The sequence below is a fragment of the Drosophila busckii genome, chromosome 2R (genome assembly GCF_011750605.1).
Source record: "Drosophila busckii strain San Diego stock center, stock number 13000-0081.31 chromosome 2R, ASM1175060v1, whole genome shotgun sequence".
Taxonomy (NCBI): Eukaryota; Metazoa; Arthropoda; class Insecta; order Diptera; family Drosophilidae; genus Drosophila; species Drosophila busckii.
Window position 1 is genome coordinate 9,351,292 of NC_046605.1, and position 15,196 is coordinate 9,366,487.

Here is a 15,196-nt window from a genome sequence, read left to right on the forward strand (position 1 = left end):
CAGACTCTTCACATGCACTGTTATGGAAACATAAGCGTAAAAGTAAACAACTAAGAAAGCAGTTTATTTATAACAAATTATAGTGCGCGTTAAGTTAAAAGTTTAATGTTAAAATTGCGAACTGACACTTAGCACAACATAGCCAATTCCCGTGCTCATTCCAGCGCGTGCTTTCCAGTACACTTTCCAGTGCGCCCATGAGTATGCAGAGAAAATGACAGCACTGGCAGCAGCACAAGCAGAGCAGAAATCAACATCGTTGCGAATTTAGATAGCAAAAAAAAAGGAAAGAAAGCAGAAAAGTTGACGCCATTGAGCTGGCCAAGAGACAAAAAGCCAAGGTTTGAGCTCCCTTGGCACATTGATTGGATAATCGAAGCGCGCACGAGGCCACATAATAACAAGAGCTAGCAAAAAAACACAACGTTAAACAAATCGCCAAATACGAAATCATTTACGATGTCCTAGTAAAAAGCACGACAAACAGAAACGTGGGCGAGTGCAGCTGAAGCAAATGCGTCAGCATGGCATCCGGCGACGGCGACACCATCAACACCATCGACATGGACAGCTCCTCCACATCGCAAGCTAAACTTGCGGAGCCTAGCAATGGTAAAAAAAGCCAAGCAATAAAATCCAGTCAGAACTAGCAACCCTTATTAATTGTAAATAATGTCCAAAGTAAAGTTAAATGCTTAAATTCATTTTGCCAAACAACAAAAAAAAAAATGCGTACAACAGTTTGGCAAGCAGACAGGCCAAAAAAAAAAAACGAAAAAAAAATCAATGAATGGCAAATGGAAGTGGCCGTGGCGCATGTGTCTCAACAAGCGAGCAAGAAGCAGCAGCTACACACACCCGCGCTTGCTCTCCCACGCGCAATTGACGCATGGACTAATGCTTTGACTGACTGACTGACGGACGGACGGACAGACAGACAAGCAACTCTTTTCATTTTGTTGTTTTGATATATTTAGAGACAGTTAGTTTTAAGCGGCTAGCGAACTCAGACACATATGCACACATACACATGTATGTGTGTGTGTGTGTGCGTGTTTGTATGAGTAAATGTACTTAAAGCAAGTTCAAGTTAAAGTGGCAAACAAAAATAGTTCTGGGCTGAGGCAAAAAGCACTTGGCTCATTGGTTATTCATGTGTCGCGTTTGTTTAATTATAAATGATGTCGACAGTAAACTAATAATACATTTTGTTAACTTATAGCCTCCACCGACCATGTGGGTAACTCATCGCCCGACGTAAGTAAAACCGATTAAACACATATTATATATCCAGAAGTTACTTTATTTGCTTGTTCACATTTACAGTTGGGCAGTCGACCCTTGCGCGCGGCCAACAAATCGGATAAGGAGCGCAAGATTGGACATCGACGAGTTGGCGAAGGCGGCGAGATTACCTACAAGAAAATACAGACATCCCAAATTATGGGCTCCATACAGCTGGGCATACAACATACCGTAACTAGCGCTCATACTAATTATAAAACAAGGCTTATTTTTAAATCATATTGTGCTGTAGGTTGGCAGCCTGGCTTCGAAGCCCAAACGTGATCTACTTATGATGGACTTCTGGGAAATAGAGAGCATTACGTTTCCGCCAGAGGGTTCTAGCCTTACACCTGCCCACCATTATAGCGAATTCAGATATAAAATCTATGCGCCAATTGCATTTCGTTACTTTCGTGATCTCTTTGGCATACAACCAGATGATTTTATGGTGCGTTATACAAACTCATGCTGAATATAGTAATATATATATCTTGTTATGTTCCTGTAGATGTCTATGTGCACTTCACCGTTGCGTGAATTATCAAATCCAGGTGCTTCCGGTTCAATATTCTATCTGACAGACGACGATGAGTTCATTATCAAAACAGTGCAACATAAAGAGGGTGAATTTTTACAAAAACTACTGCCTGGGTAAGTTTTGAGCTTGAAAACGAAGCTTAAGTTAAACATTTATTTTTCTTGCAGTTACTATATGAATCTAAATCAAAATCCGCGCACGTTATTGCCAAAGTTCTTTGGCCTTTACTGCCTGCAGACAAGCAATGCCAAAAATATACGTCTGGTGGTGATGAACAATCTGCTGCCATCCGCAGTGCGCATGCATCTGAAATATGATCTGAAGGGCTCCACATTTAAGCGCAAGGCATCGAAGGCGGAGCGTGCCAAGAAGTCGCCCACATACAAGGATCTGGATTTCATGGAGCAGCATCCAAATGGCATTTTTCTGGAGGCCGAAACCTACTCCGCGCTGATCAAAACCATACAGCGGGACTGCACAGTGCTGGAGTCGTTTAAGATAATGGACTATTCGCTGCTGCTGGGTGTGCATAATCTGGATATAGCCCTGAAGGAGAAGCAGAGTGAGCTGAAGAAAACACCACTGCGTGCGCCGCTGGCTGAGGACTCCGACGTGGACGAGCCACTGGACGAGGCAGAGGGCAAGGAGTTTAATGCAGCCACAGGCATAAGCAGAAATAAGTGAGTAACTGGCGCATACATATCGAACTTAATTACTTATATGCTAATCTAGTGCGGCATACAGATCAGTGAATCGTCAGCGTTTGGTAGCACATTCAACTGCTATGGAGAGCATACAAGCGGAAAGCGAACCCATTGATGATGAGGAGGATGTGCCGTAAGTCTCCAAATTCTGTGAACTGTGAGCTTGTCTAATTCTTTGTTCGCTTTTATTGCAGACCTGGCGGCATTCCAGCGCGCAGTGAAAAGGGCGAGCGTTTGTTACTCTACATTGGCATCATTGACATACTGCAATCGTATAGACTTAAGAAAAAGCTGGAGCACACATTCAAAAGCATTATACACGATGGCGTAAGTAAACTGCAAGCTGCAAGCAAATTAATGTTCCTATTGCTGATGTGTGTGTTTAATGCTTTAGGAAACCGTTTCGGTTTGTCGTCCATCGTTCTATGCTCAAAGATTTCAAAACTTTATGGCTAAGACCGTTTTCCGCAAAATACCATCGCGTAAGTCAGCAGCAGGCAGTCGTCACCTTGGGCTAAGTACAAGTACTATAAAGCATTTTTGTGCTACAAGCGAAATGAAAATGATTAATTTTTTTGCCTAGCTGCCACACACACACACACATTATATACTAACACATTCACAACTTAGACATATTAAATATTGTTGTTAACACATTTGTAGGCTGGCTATAATTACTTTTGATTCTATTTATAGTTCAGTTAATGCAGCAAAAATGCAATATAGTACACTTGGCCTTGTTGGTAGTTGCGCAGCTAACGAAAAAAAATCTTTACAACTAATTTGACCTATATTTTTTTTACGACATGCTGGAAAAAATCTATACATTTGCTCTTGAATTTCTGCTTTCTATTTTTGGCATAACAAATCGTATGTATGTATGTGTAATTAACATTGACACACACACTTGTATGCATATAGTGGATCTCCCAGAGATCAAAGGAAATCACAGAAAATTTCGTACCTTGGTAACCAGCTATATAGGTAAAGAAAAATGTTTCAAAACATTGTTGTGTGCAAATTGCGTTTAATACTTAACTTTTCTCTAATTTCATTATTTAACAAAATTACGTTTATCAACTGCAGCATACGCTAAAAGCTATGCTATGTTTTTTTATATTCTTTTCATTTCTTAAAAACTAAATTTATTGTGTAATTTCTAAAGCTAATTTGAATTATTTATCTTTTGTTTTTTGTAAACTTGGACGCAAAGCATGTCTCTCAATCGCACGTTAGTTCACAATTTCTTTAATCTCACCAGTAATGGCTTTAAAGCAATGCAATTATAAATATTTCGTTTGATAGCTTTACATGTTTAACTAATTCATTTTTAATTGCATCGCTGCAGCGCTGAAGCATTCGCCCTCGAAAAGAAAAAGTCTCTCCAAGGCCATACAACGCTCCATCGACAGCGAGAACGAAACGACAAGGCGTAAGTAGTGGAGACTTCAGTTGGAGCAGCAACTAACGATCTCTTTGTTTTGTAGCCTCGCATTCGCATAGCAGCGGCAAACTGCATCAGTCGAGTAAAGCAGAGCCTGTGTTTGCTACAGTCAGCGCAGAAAGGGAACGTGATAGGGATAGAGACAGGGATCGTGATCGGGATCGAGATCGGGAGCGTGCAGGCGACAATGGACGTCATTCCAGCGCTGCGCAGGCAGGCTCGCTGCCACCGCCTGTGCGTCAACGTGGCAGCAATTCCTCCTCGTCCGCAGCTGCAGCCGCGGGTGGCAGCAATTTGAAGGCGCGCGTGCCACCGCCAGTGCCACCGCGTGGCTCGCCACGTCGCAGGGATACGCCGGATAGTCGCGCAGGTACGCAGAGTTTTATTAACGAACCTTTAAGCGAACCAGACTACGCTTGCCACAATACGTTGCAAGTGCCACATGACCACATACCGCGCTTCGGCGAGCGTCGCTCGCCCAGCAATGTGCACGACTGGCTGGAACTGCATGAGCTGTTCGATGTGCCTGCCGACATTGCCACTGCCGTCGACAAGGACTATCGCCGCCCCCAGCCACGCCTGCTCAACCATGTGGATCTCTTTCAGCGTCGCAATAGCTGCATAGCGCGCAGCGAACGCTCCTGCTCGGTGAGCTCCATTGTGCGCAGCTTCCCGCCCATACGTGCTGAGAGCTTTCGCACCGCTCGCTCCACCATCAGCCGCAGCACACAGCGCTCGCCCAGGCGCGCCAAAATAGAGCAGCAGCTGCTGTCCAAGCGGCAGCAGCGGCATACGCATTACTTGCACTGCATCGACCTGGCGCTGGGCGATGAATCCTGCGAGCCAGAGGAGGACAATCTGCTGCAGTCGATGAGCGCATTTATGGAGGTTAAGCGTGAGCTGGAGCGCCGAGATAAACGTGCGCTGCCTCGACTAGAACTAGACACAACGCCAGTTGCGGTGTCTCCAAATCAGCCAGAGCAGCAGCCACGCCCACGACGTGGCAAACGACGTGCGCCCAAGCTGGCGCCCTCCACCATACCCGAGAGCACAGACTCGGAGCTGCGGCGCAACAGTTGTCATTAGTGCTTGGCATTCATTGCTCGCTTGGCTCATGCGCTTCCACTTAATTCCCAACTCTCCTGCTCTTTACCCTAATCCTCTGTATGTATTTACATTGTGCGTTTATTTTACATGTATTGCTAGGCACAACACCATCATGCAGCTCAACCCCGCCCCCTGCCTTTGACGATATCTCCGAGGACAGCTCGAATAAGCACAGCAGCTCCTCCATGGGACGGCGTACACATCATCACCAGCAATCGTCGCAGTCGTCATCGCATTCGCAGTCGTCCTCGCATGTCTATCAATCGCCGCAGTACTTGGAGCGTAAAATGAACATTGGACCCGCTTATCGTGGCTCCTACAAAGAGGATATCGTTAGGTAAGCCCGCAAGAATTCATGTTAGTGCCAAGTTTATCCAAGTTTATTTGCAGCGTCTCTGAGGTGCATTTGGATACGTTTCTGGCGGTGGACACTTCATCGAGCAGTCATTATGGCTCGCGTGGTGGACTGGCCTGGACACCGCCGGCTTCAGGTGAGGGCTCCACACCCACTTGGACAGAGGGTACGCCCAGCTTTACGGACTCCAGTTCGAGTGGTGATCTCGGTAATTGGCACTTGTTCCATTATTTCCATTTTTACTTGCAATACTTGCTTTTCGTTATGTTTTGTATGTATTATTCACGCTTACTATCGTAGACAACTTCTCGCCCATAAACTCATCTAAAATCGATCGACACAAGCCGACCGTGGAAGATGCCATCAACTCTCTGTCCTCGGGAATGGTAAATATCTCACATGCGAGCGCTTCAGCTGCTGTTCCGCCCGCCACACTCTCTTCCCCCCACGCACTCTCACAACAAAAAGCACACAACATCTAAGACGCGATTTATGCGCCAGGACTGATTCATCCATTGCTCTGTATAGAAACTTACAAATTTTTGCTTTTACTCGCCTTTGTCAATCTTTTTCGTTCTCTCAACTGCACACAACTTACTCTATACACTTTAAGCTGTTGATTAACGGCGATTATAAATATCTATTTAATATGTATTCCATTCTTATAGATCAACTAACATAGCATGTGATGATGGATACTATACACAAACACAACAACAATAACACCTCCATCACCAACAACAACAACTCTATATGGTGTGAACAGAAAAACGTTGAAAAGTACGTCTAAGAAAAAGAAATTTGCTTACGTGTTCAGTACAGTTGTGTGCATATGTATGTGCACTTGTATAGCTAGGATATAATCAAAAAGCGCCCACAATCCAACAACCTCATATCCTATCTTTCATAAAGACACACACACACATACAGATAGACAGAATATCCCTATATACATATATATTGCTATATACACAAAAAGGATATCGCTTGAGAAATATACATACATATATACAATAAATTTATCTAAAAGCAACAATAAAAGAATATTATTGATATTAATATATATATATATACACATATACAAAGAAAAGGACAAAGAAAACAAACAAAATACAGCAATAATATTTATAACATGCAATTCCTGTTCCTCCCTTTGTTCCCTTATACCCTCGTTCCATATACCAATTTGTATGTAATACGATTCGTTGGGCGTTAAAGTCGATAATATTTAACAAAAATATAAAATAAAATTAATAATATTGAATTATACACGATTACATTAAAGCCTAAAAAAAAAAAAAAAGAAAAACCAAAACAAAGCGTAAAGTTTTTTGCGTTACTTTCGATCTCCGATATATCCACATATGTACGTATTATGTATACTTATGTATAATCAGCAATCGCGATATTACAATATTGTTGTAAAATATTTAAACAAAACAAAAAAGAAAACATAAGCAAAATTCAATGCATATTATTCATTTGTATTTATTAACGGTAATTGTAAACATGCTTAGGTTTAATTGACGCGCACTATAAAACGAATGCTGACTGACAGACAGACGGACGGACGTACAGACAGACAGACAAACAAAAACACACTTGTACTGCAACTTTTGACTGTACCCGAAGCAAACAAATAAGCAAGAATTGATTATTTATTAATTAGTTGAATGTTATTTAACTTATATGCATTATTCTAAAGATTACTGAAATCCAATTGTAATTACAATACAATAAATTAAATTGCAAGGTTGAATTTTCCCAATTGTTTTGCACTTTTTAACTGCCCATTTGCTAGACTTTAACAGCTAAACCATATAACGAGCACACGCGCTAGTGCATTTGCTGAAAATCCCTCAAAGATTGGTTTAGAAACTGACTGGCCTAATCGTTCACTGGATTGTCCGGACAACTGTCAAAGTCGATGACATCTCGCATGGAACCTTTTGCATTCTTGTAAGCTAATAGCATTCCATTGATATTATTTGCCACGCCCACATAATTTGGTATAGAACAGTTAAATCGGATCCTTTTTAGCTGACTTGCAGCCTTTCAAAATATAAGCAACGTCACCGTTTATTATTGAATGATGGAGCTTATGTAACATATATATATGAATAGAGTATTAAAAATTCCAAGTAGTTTTTTTTCTCGTTTCCTAATTATTAGAAACGAATATTTGTTTATTGATTTATAGTATTTACATATATATTTTTAAATATAAATTTATGCAAGAATGTTAGTAAAATAAATTTTTTTATGTTTGTCCAGTTGACATATTATAATTAAAACTATAATACACCTAGCAGCTTATTCTATAAAATTAAGTTTATTGAAATCATTCTTTTGTTGTTGTGGTGAGTCAAATTATGTACTAAAAATTGTTTGAAAAGATTTATGAAGGTATATGGGGGGTGTGGGGTATACAAATTGTGGCATGGACATGCATAGATAGATGGATGTATAGTAGTTTATATACAAATATCGAATGATAAAAAACAAAAATAAAAAAATACAAAATTAAAAAACATTCGAGTGAGCTCCAAGCTTAGTAGACTTTGGGCAAGACATAGTAGCGCACTTGTGAGCAGTAGCGATGCCAAGAGGAGTGATAGCGTCCTTGATTGCGTGCATTGGCGCGAGTGGCACGATGCAGCAATAAGAGCACAAGCAACAGCAGCGACAGCAGTGGCGGCCAGGCGAGACGCAAGAACATTGGCGCAGCCAGACCGCAGAGCGCCAGAATGTCACCCAAATAGTTGGGCTGACGCAGCGACCCCCACAGTCCGCTCAGCAACAGGCGACTGCCCTGATAGGTGTGTATGGTCTCAATGTTGGCAAAGAGTGGGCTTTGCGAATTTAAACGATATTTGTACTTGTATGCGCAGCTATAGCGCTTGATGAACAGTCCAAGCAGCAGCAACAACAAAGCGCCATAGGGCGCAAAGCAGCAGCTAATGGGCACACGTTGCTCATAGAAATATTTGCTCACAGCGCTCAGCAAATAGGGCGTGGCAGCATAGCGCAGCAGCAGCAAGGCGCCATAGCCATCATGCTGCAGCTCGAAGGAGGAGCTCAAGTGATGCTCAAACAGCAAGGCATCTAGCACATAGAGCAAGAGTGAACTGGCCGCCAGCAAAGTGCCCGCATCATAGTTGACATTGTTGTAGTAGTAGCGCAGCAGATAGAGATAACCCTCCTGAGCTTGAGGATATTGTGGCCACTGCAGTATCTGGTAGAGATAGCAAACAGCATAGAGCAGCGTGCTGACCAGCGAGAGGCGATAGTAGTACTGCTTGAGGTCCACGCGTCCCAACCACTTGGGATTCAGCTGCCGTCCCAGAGCAAAGTCCACCACAAAGTTGCCAGTGCGTCCATAATCATTGGACAGCGTCTGCCGCAGCACATTGTACTTGGTGGTATCCACGCGCCAGTAGCTCCAGCAGGCTGCCACAAAAGCGCTGAGCAACCCATAAATGCAGAAGCGTAAATAGTGCCGCATAACAAAGTTGGCCACCGGAAACTTCAGATACTCTGCAATGCCGCCAGCAATGAGCAGCGTAAGACACACAATGAGGCCATTGAATTTATAAGTCTCACGCGTCAAATGCACACGACGTCCAGGCAGCAAGGCCACCAGCAGAAAGACAACACATTGATAGGCCGCAAAGACGCCAACCACATGAGGCTGGAATACCTGACGCGACAGATATTGCCAATCCAGCAGCGCTGTTAGATTGGCGCGCTTGAACTGACACGCATTGCGTGCCGTGCAGCTCCAGGTGAGATAATAGACCAATGCGGGGGAGAGCACTAGCAGCAGTAGTGCGCCTGGCCAGCCGCCAAACTCGCTGGGTGGCTTCAACTTGCGGCAGGCATTGCCACCCACTGGCGTCACCGACTGACGCGTTGCATTGAAACTGCGGAATTCCTCCTCTTCATCGTCCAGTGGCTCATTCTCTTCTGCTATAAACTCCACGTCGGTGGAATAGCTGCGCTTGGAGCTCTTCTCGTCATCATCATATACAGAGCGTGACACCGAGCGACTATAGCGACTGCCAGCATCCTCTGTATTGGTGGTGGACGTGCCAGCCATATTCGATATAGTCTTGGATAGCGAACGACGCAAGCGTTCTGACAAACGCTTGCGTATAGAATCCGTGTCCACATCATCGCCTTCGCTGCGTATCTCTATGCGTTGCGTGGTTGTTGTTGTGCTGCTGTATGTGCGACTGGTATTGGCATTGGCGCTATTCACCGATGAGGTCAATGTTCGCTGATTTGGTGCCCGCGTCGATGTATTCGTGGTCAATGTTGTGGGTAAGCTGCTGCTGTTGCGCACAGGCGACGAAAACTGCAAAGCATAACAAATTGCTTAAATTAATTCAAATTCTGCTAAAAGGTGTTAATATTAATTTATTTTGCATAATCATTTTGTTGTTTGGTTCTTGTTCATCACATAAAGCGTATAAGCCACTCTACCCTACATACATATACTTTTTGAATTCTCAAAACATTTATCAAAGTAATTAAATTTAAATGTTTCTTTCTTAATGAGGTCTAGAAGCGCGAAAGAGAGAAGCTGATAAGAGCTACTAGAAGAGAGCCACTGTGATTGTATACAAGCGATAACAATGTATACTTGATAGCCACAACGCGCCCTCAGCACGCGCAACAACAAACCGGTTCACACTCACACACACACACACCAAGATGTTTAGGAATGTAGTAGTGGCTATTTAGAGTAGTAAATTGCACCAACCTCTATGACTTCCTTGACGGGCGTCGGTACCTTGATCGCGGTCTTGGTTAGCATGACTGTTGGCTGCCCAGCGGCTGAGCGTGGTCTGCTAGAGCGTCTTGTGCGCGGACCTAAGCCTGGCTCCAGTTGAGGGGGTTCCGGCTCGGGCACTTTGGTCCGCGAGGGTGAAGCACGTGTGCGCATTGTTGGAGCGGCGGTGGGGCCACTGCGCTTAGTCTGTGTTGCTGCTGGTTCAGCCATAGCTGAGTAATCCTCAGTACGACGCGGGCGTCTTAGGCGTCGGTCCATTGCAATTGCTTTTTATATTAGTTTATTTATATGCGCCCTAAAGTATGGCTGCAAGTACACCAGAAAATATATATTTATATAATATATATGTATTTAATTTTAAAAACGCGCTATATCTTATTTATAGTTCGGTGCTATAACGAACACACGCACAGACACTAGCTGAAAACTATTTCTATTACATTTTTCCCGCCCTGCCGTAAACAGCCTACAAACACACACACACAGAAACATACACACACTCATGCAAGTTTTTCTTTTCAGCTGGCACACAAAAAACGGCGCGTACTGTACCCGGCGACGTCGGCAGCGCTGCCAAGCATATCGTCGGCTTTGACGCTTGCTTGTCTGCAATTGCACTTACGCTTAGTATGCACGCGAAATGCACCAATTGTTTATATATTGTTTTAGCTAAGTTTATCAACTAATTTGCACTAATTTTTTATGTTTTATACACATGAAACATGCGTTTATTAGAGTAATGAAAAAGGACGCGCGTTCTCCTCCGAAGTTGCATTACAGTTCGATAATTAACGATATACATATGGTTCTAAAGCGTGCTCGATATAAAAGGTGTAAGGTGGCGGCTGTCGATAACATGCGAAACATCACATCTGCTTGGCAACTCTGTGAATTGTGCATTTTCGCACACACATAAAGTTCTAAAAGAACAAGGCAACAAAAGCAGGAAACGAATTGAAAGCATAAAGTAGAAAAAGTAAAAATTAGTATAGAATTGACGAACCTTTTTCTGTCAATTCATTAAATGTAAGTAGCAAATAAATAAGCCTAAATTCCACGACGCCACAAACAGCAACAATGTTGTGCAATCTGAGTCTAGGCAGCCACTGAATTCATAACTGTTATATGAAAAAAACGTCTCCCCTTTAAACACCTTCCTAAACCAAAACATCTGGCTGTGCCCATCAACAGTATAGAGCAGCAGCACCGCGCCTTATAGACACACTGACGCCGTTGCCGAAAAAGGTCAGAATGGTTACACCGCAATCGCCGACACCAATGTTCAATGGCCTGGACGATGACCTGTATAACGATGCAAAGTACGCGCACGAAATCAATGACAAGATGCGCGTGCCGAAGCGTATCAAAGCCACGGGAGAGTTCTCCGACGAGGACCTGCTGCTGTCCAATCAGAATGGTTTAATGACATCCTGGAATTATCACGACAAAATTGATATGAATGTACCCGATCGTATAGTGGTCTTGGGACACAATCAACATCTAGAGACACGCTCGGCTCCACGAGAAATTCAGCTAGAGAACTCAATACTGCCCAAAAACCCATCGACGGGCTTTATGCGAGTGCAGACACCGCCGCGCGTCATCACACTACAAGATCATCATTTTCCCACGGCCTCCGAGCAGAACTCACCCATAAAACCCAATGGCTATGGCCATGATTTGGATGGCGATTTAGACGAAGATGATGAGGATCAACACGCCACACAATATGTGCGCTCCAACGGCAATATTCGCATGGGTTTCCACAACAACAACGATGCTAACTCGGTGGAATCAGATTCTCAGGTAAGCCACACCTCTAGTGTGTATAATAAAATTACACAATATCGCAGCCCATTGAAGTCAGACATAATCGAAACGTCACAATACTTAATCTCTCCGGATTCGACGTGTTTTTATTATCAGCACTTGTGCGGTTACTGCAGCTCGTGACGAAATGTGATCGCTTGGACTATAGCAATGGAAAGCTGCAAGCTAATTCCATCTATAAAAAGCCAACGCAACCACATTTTTGTTGTTTATTCTCAGATTATTATAGCTTCTAATGACAAACAATTGTTTGTTTAAATAGCTCTACGGAACTTGAGGCGAGTTTCGACGTTTTATATTATAGCAACTACCTGGTCATACTAGAGAAGCGCATAGATCTAGAAATTAACAAATTTAGTAACAGTCGCCTTATAATTTCTGTATATTTCTTTTTATTATTTGCACTCTACCAACAATTTAAGTTAATGAATTTACAAGCATATTGTTTTATCCAAAATTGTGCTCCTTATTCGTATAATCGACTCCTCATCAACAGAGTTTCATTTAGTCGCTGGAGTAGGCACCCTCTTCTACATCCTTTGGCGGTGGCTTGTAGTCATGTGAGTCCCTGGGCGCCTTGGCAAAGGCACGACATTGCCAAACATCAACCTCGGTGGCCAGACATTTGCGAAAATCATAGTCGCATAGTCCCAGCGCATGCAAATGCTCCGTGGGCTCAAAGTAATGCAGGCCACGCCCAATTTTAATAACAACGCCCGAGCTGAGCACAATTTTGCGATCATGCAGCGTCTCGTCTAGCTGAAAATTCATATGTATATTACCCGTGGCCAAATCGGCGCGTATCTGTTGCAGCATATGCAGCTGATTCTTGGGCAACACCTGATCCGGCCGTGTTGTCACGCGTATATACTTTAGATAGCGACAATTCTTGACCAGCACCTCAAAGAAGTTAACCAGATTCTTGAACTGATGCTGCTCGCTCAAATGTGGTTCATTCAAATGGGCCTCACGCACATTATCATTCAAATAGAGTCCGAAGAGTCGCTGGTAACTGCGACCACGCGCATCTCTTTCAATAACAATGTGATCTATTAGCTTGCTACCGTGCAGATGTGTCTTGACCTGGTCACGCAGTTGCTTCGAACGCGACTCAAACATTCTTAGCTGCTTGACGTAGAACTGTTGTTTGTTGGGATCAGAGCTGGCCAGTTGGTTGAGCTTGTAAATGCCTTCCTCATAGAGCAATATGGCCTCCATAATATGCCCGGACTTTTCGCATTTAAATGCATCGTTTATAGCATCCAGTTTAATGATATCATCCTCGTCCGAAAAGCCTTGATGAGACATGATTTTGTTTGGGAAAAGCGTATGTTAACTTGAAATTTTATTATAGAATTGTTTATTTTTTGTTGTTGTTGACTGGCAAGTTGCTACAAAAGTTCTCAAGTTGCCCTGTTAATAATTTGATAGCTGAAGCATTCTACAAAATGCAGCAGCAACGCTTTTAGCTATTTGTCAAATTTGAAATAGTCTGATAAAATTATTTGCATTAACAAGTATCCTATATTTTTCTAACAATTATGGTTTATCAAAACTTCCAAGTAAGCGGTAACAAGTCTGTGCAAAATCAAAACTAATGTCAACTCCCTTTGCAGCTTACCACGGGCAGCGCGAGCAAGCGCTCGCAGCATATGCTGCAGCAGCATAATAATCTGGATGCCTCAATGATATCGCAGCGCGAGGGCACACCCATGGGCGAGCTGACACCGCATGAGGAGATCTTATATTTGCGACGCCAGTTGGCCAAATTGAATCGGCGCGTGCTCAACATTGAGATCAACAATGAGCAGCGGATGCAGCGTGAGAAGATTGTTTACTGCCTTGGCCTGGCGTACTTTGTGCTGAAGACCATTTTCTGGCTCAATCGCAATTAGAGGGTCAACCGGAAGCAACCTATTGGTGCTTTTTCAACATTGTTTCATTGCTGCACACACACACAGCCACACACACACATAGAGATAAACATACCAATGCAGTTTTGTATGTTGGATTTTAGAGGAAGTGCTCTTGGGAAAGAGACTTTGTTTTTGTTCTTTGCCATATTCATCATAAGATCAGTAATAAAATAAGCACAACATCGTTTTGTTTTGTAAGTCGTGGAAACCAAAATCAAAACAACAAAGTTTCAATAATTAATTCCCAAATCCTTTTATTTTCTTACAAAAAAAAATTGCATGCTTCATATTTATTATAAATGGTCCAAGACATTCTTATAATGGACCAGCAAGCTGTCCCACTGTAAATTTTACTTAATAGTGCTAAACCGTGCTACTATTACATTTTTTAATCTATATAGTTTTTATATGGCATGTGTGTAAAAATTGAATCTGATCTTATCCCAGCATATTTGATCTGAATTCTTGTACTTTTGTTAAACGTTAGTTTTTAGTCGAAAACACTGTTACCGATAATCCCATGAAGTGATCGTTGATCCCAACAACCAAATAACAAATTTGAATAATGGTATTTGTATGCTAAAGTCTCATACATTAGATAAATAAATAACATAATATATGCTAACCCACATACTTATAGAATTGTATGCCTATGTTTGAATATTAAAGAAGTTCTAAAGCAGCAGATGAAATCATCTAGCGTTAGTGATTATTAAAAGTAATACATTAAATAAATAAACAAAAAAGATTCCCTTTAAAATGTTTTTCCTTCGGTTTTGTGAAGTGTAAGTAAGTAAACGATTCGCATTAATAATTAAAAGCTGGTTTAACGCATTTCAAAAATGAATTTTATTTATTCTTTTTTTAATTCGAATTAAATTATGTAGGGTTTTTATTACGTCTACCGATGAAATGCATTACATTTATCTTTTTTTTTCAATACATATATTTAGCCACTTAACAATGTTTGTTCTCTAATGTTCAATAATAAATACGAAAAAACCTGAGCGATATTTCGTTCGATTTCCTTACATACTCTGTGCAAAAAGCTCTCCAGACGCTTTTCACCTTTTGTACACTGTCTCTCTATCTTTTACATAACTCAACATCAAGTTTGAGCTATTGATTTATATACTGTAATATATATATATAGATATATCGATCTATAGCCAGTTATATCTGACAGCCGTTTGCAAATGTCTTTTAATATCGTATATTGA

The 15,196-nt window shown here is 42.2% G+C and overlaps 4 protein-coding genes across 12 annotated transcripts; 2 read left to right on the forward strand and 2 right to left on the reverse strand.

The window, feature by feature from the left end:
• The first annotated feature begins 79 nt into the window (after window positions 1-79).
• Window positions 80-6,416, forward strand: LOC108597355 (phosphatidylinositol 4-phosphate 5-kinase type-1 alpha). 7 transcript variants are annotated; one of them, XM_017983865.1, is made up of 17 exons: window positions 82-612; window positions 1,223-1,257; window positions 1,327-1,476; window positions 1,538-1,735; window positions 1,796-1,938; window positions 1,993-2,505; window positions 2,570-2,662; window positions 2,724-2,856; window positions 2,924-3,011; window positions 3,451-3,513; window positions 3,743-3,760; window positions 3,878-3,961; window positions 4,017-4,343; window positions 5,180-5,417; window positions 5,471-5,643; window positions 5,736-5,821; window positions 6,104-6,416. In XM_017983865.1, the coding sequence occupies exons 1-17, from the start codon at window positions 525-527 to the stop codon at window positions 6,110-6,112; spliced, it is 2,439 nt and encodes an 812-aa protein (XP_017839354.1). In that variant the 5' UTR covers window positions 82-524; the 3' UTR covers window positions 6,113-6,416. The 7 variants fall into 7 exon arrangements, with proteins under 7 accessions (XP_017839359.1, XP_017839358.1, XP_017839354.1 ...); XM_017983864.1 differs by having other exon boundaries at window positions 83-612; window positions 2,558-2,662; XM_017983870.1 differs by lacking the exon at window positions 5,736-5,821 and having other exon boundaries at window positions 80-612; window positions 2,558-2,662; window positions 5,471-5,571.
• A 1,292-nt stretch (window positions 6,417-7,708) lies between these two features.
• On the reverse strand, window positions 7,709-10,998 carry LOC108596395 (lamin-B receptor). The gene is made up of 3 exons (XM_017982076.1): window positions 10,853-10,998; window positions 10,201-10,536; window positions 7,709-9,792 (listed from the first exon to the last, which is right to left on the reverse strand). The coding sequence occupies exons 2-3, from the start codon at window positions 10,486-10,488 to the stop codon at window positions 7,987-7,989; spliced, it is 2,094 nt and encodes a 697-aa protein (XP_017837565.1). The 5' UTR covers window positions 10,489-10,536; window positions 10,853-10,998; the 3' UTR covers window positions 7,709-7,986.
• A 158-nt stretch (window positions 10,999-11,156) lies between these two features.
• LOC108596396 (transport and Golgi organization protein 11) lies at window positions 11,157-14,715 on the forward strand. Of its 3 annotated transcripts, XM_017982078.2 has the most exons (3): window positions 11,157-11,256; window positions 11,422-12,036; window positions 13,677-14,711. In XM_017982078.2, the coding sequence occupies exons 2-3, from the start codon at window positions 11,482-11,484 to the stop codon at window positions 13,953-13,955; spliced, it is 834 nt and encodes a 277-aa protein (XP_017837567.1). In that variant the 5' UTR covers window positions 11,157-11,256; window positions 11,422-11,481; the 3' UTR covers window positions 13,956-14,711. The 3 variants fall into 3 exon arrangements, with proteins under 3 accessions (XP_017837567.1, XP_017837566.1, XP_017837568.1); XM_017982077.2 differs by having other exon boundaries at window positions 11,175-12,036; XM_017982079.2 differs by lacking the exons at window positions 11,157-11,256; window positions 11,422-12,036 and adding an exon at window positions 13,530-13,622 and having other exon boundaries at window positions 13,677-14,715.
• Window positions 12,443-13,429, reverse strand: LOC108596399 (MIT domain-containing protein 1). The gene has a single exon (XM_017982082.2). It carries the CDS (start codon window positions 13,366-13,368, stop codon window positions 12,565-12,567), a length of 804 nt encoding a protein of 267 aa, XP_017837571.1. The 5' UTR covers window positions 13,369-13,429; the 3' UTR covers window positions 12,443-12,564.
• Window positions 14,716-15,196: the final 481 nt, after the last annotated feature.

Bases quoted from the DNA above. Each gene is read 5' to 3' on its own strand.
- LOC108597355 (XM_017983864.1), top strand. From the start codon at position 525: ATGGCATCCGGCGACGGCGACACCATCAACACCATCGACATGGACAGC. The intron at 2,663-2,723 runs GTAAGTCTCCAA...CTTTTATTGCAG, and splicing joins GATGATGAGGAGGATGTGCC to ACCTGGCGGCATTCCAGCGC. The intron at 3,962-4,016 runs GTAAGTAGTGGA...TTTGTTTTGTAG, and splicing joins CGAGAACGAAACGACAAGGC to CCTCGCATTCGCATAGCAGC.
- LOC108596395 (XM_017982076.1), bottom strand. From the start codon at position 10,488: ATGGACCGACGCCTAAGACGCCCGCGTCGTACTGAGGATTACTCAGCT. The intron at 9,793-10,200 runs GTTGGTGCAATT...TATGCTTTGCAG, and splicing joins CCGTCAAGGAAGTCATAGAG to TTTTCGTCGCCTGTGCGCAA.
- LOC108596396 (XM_017982078.2), top strand. From the start codon at position 11,482: ATGGTTACACCGCAATCGCCGACACCAATGTTCAATGGCCTGGACGAT. The intron at 12,037-13,676 runs GTAAGCCACACC...CTCCCTTTGCAG, and splicing joins CGGTGGAATCAGATTCTCAG to CTTACCACGGGCAGCGCGAG.
- LOC108596399 (XM_017982082.2), bottom strand. From the start codon at position 13,368: ATGTCTCATCAAGGCTTTTCGGACGAGGATGATATCATTAAACTGGAT.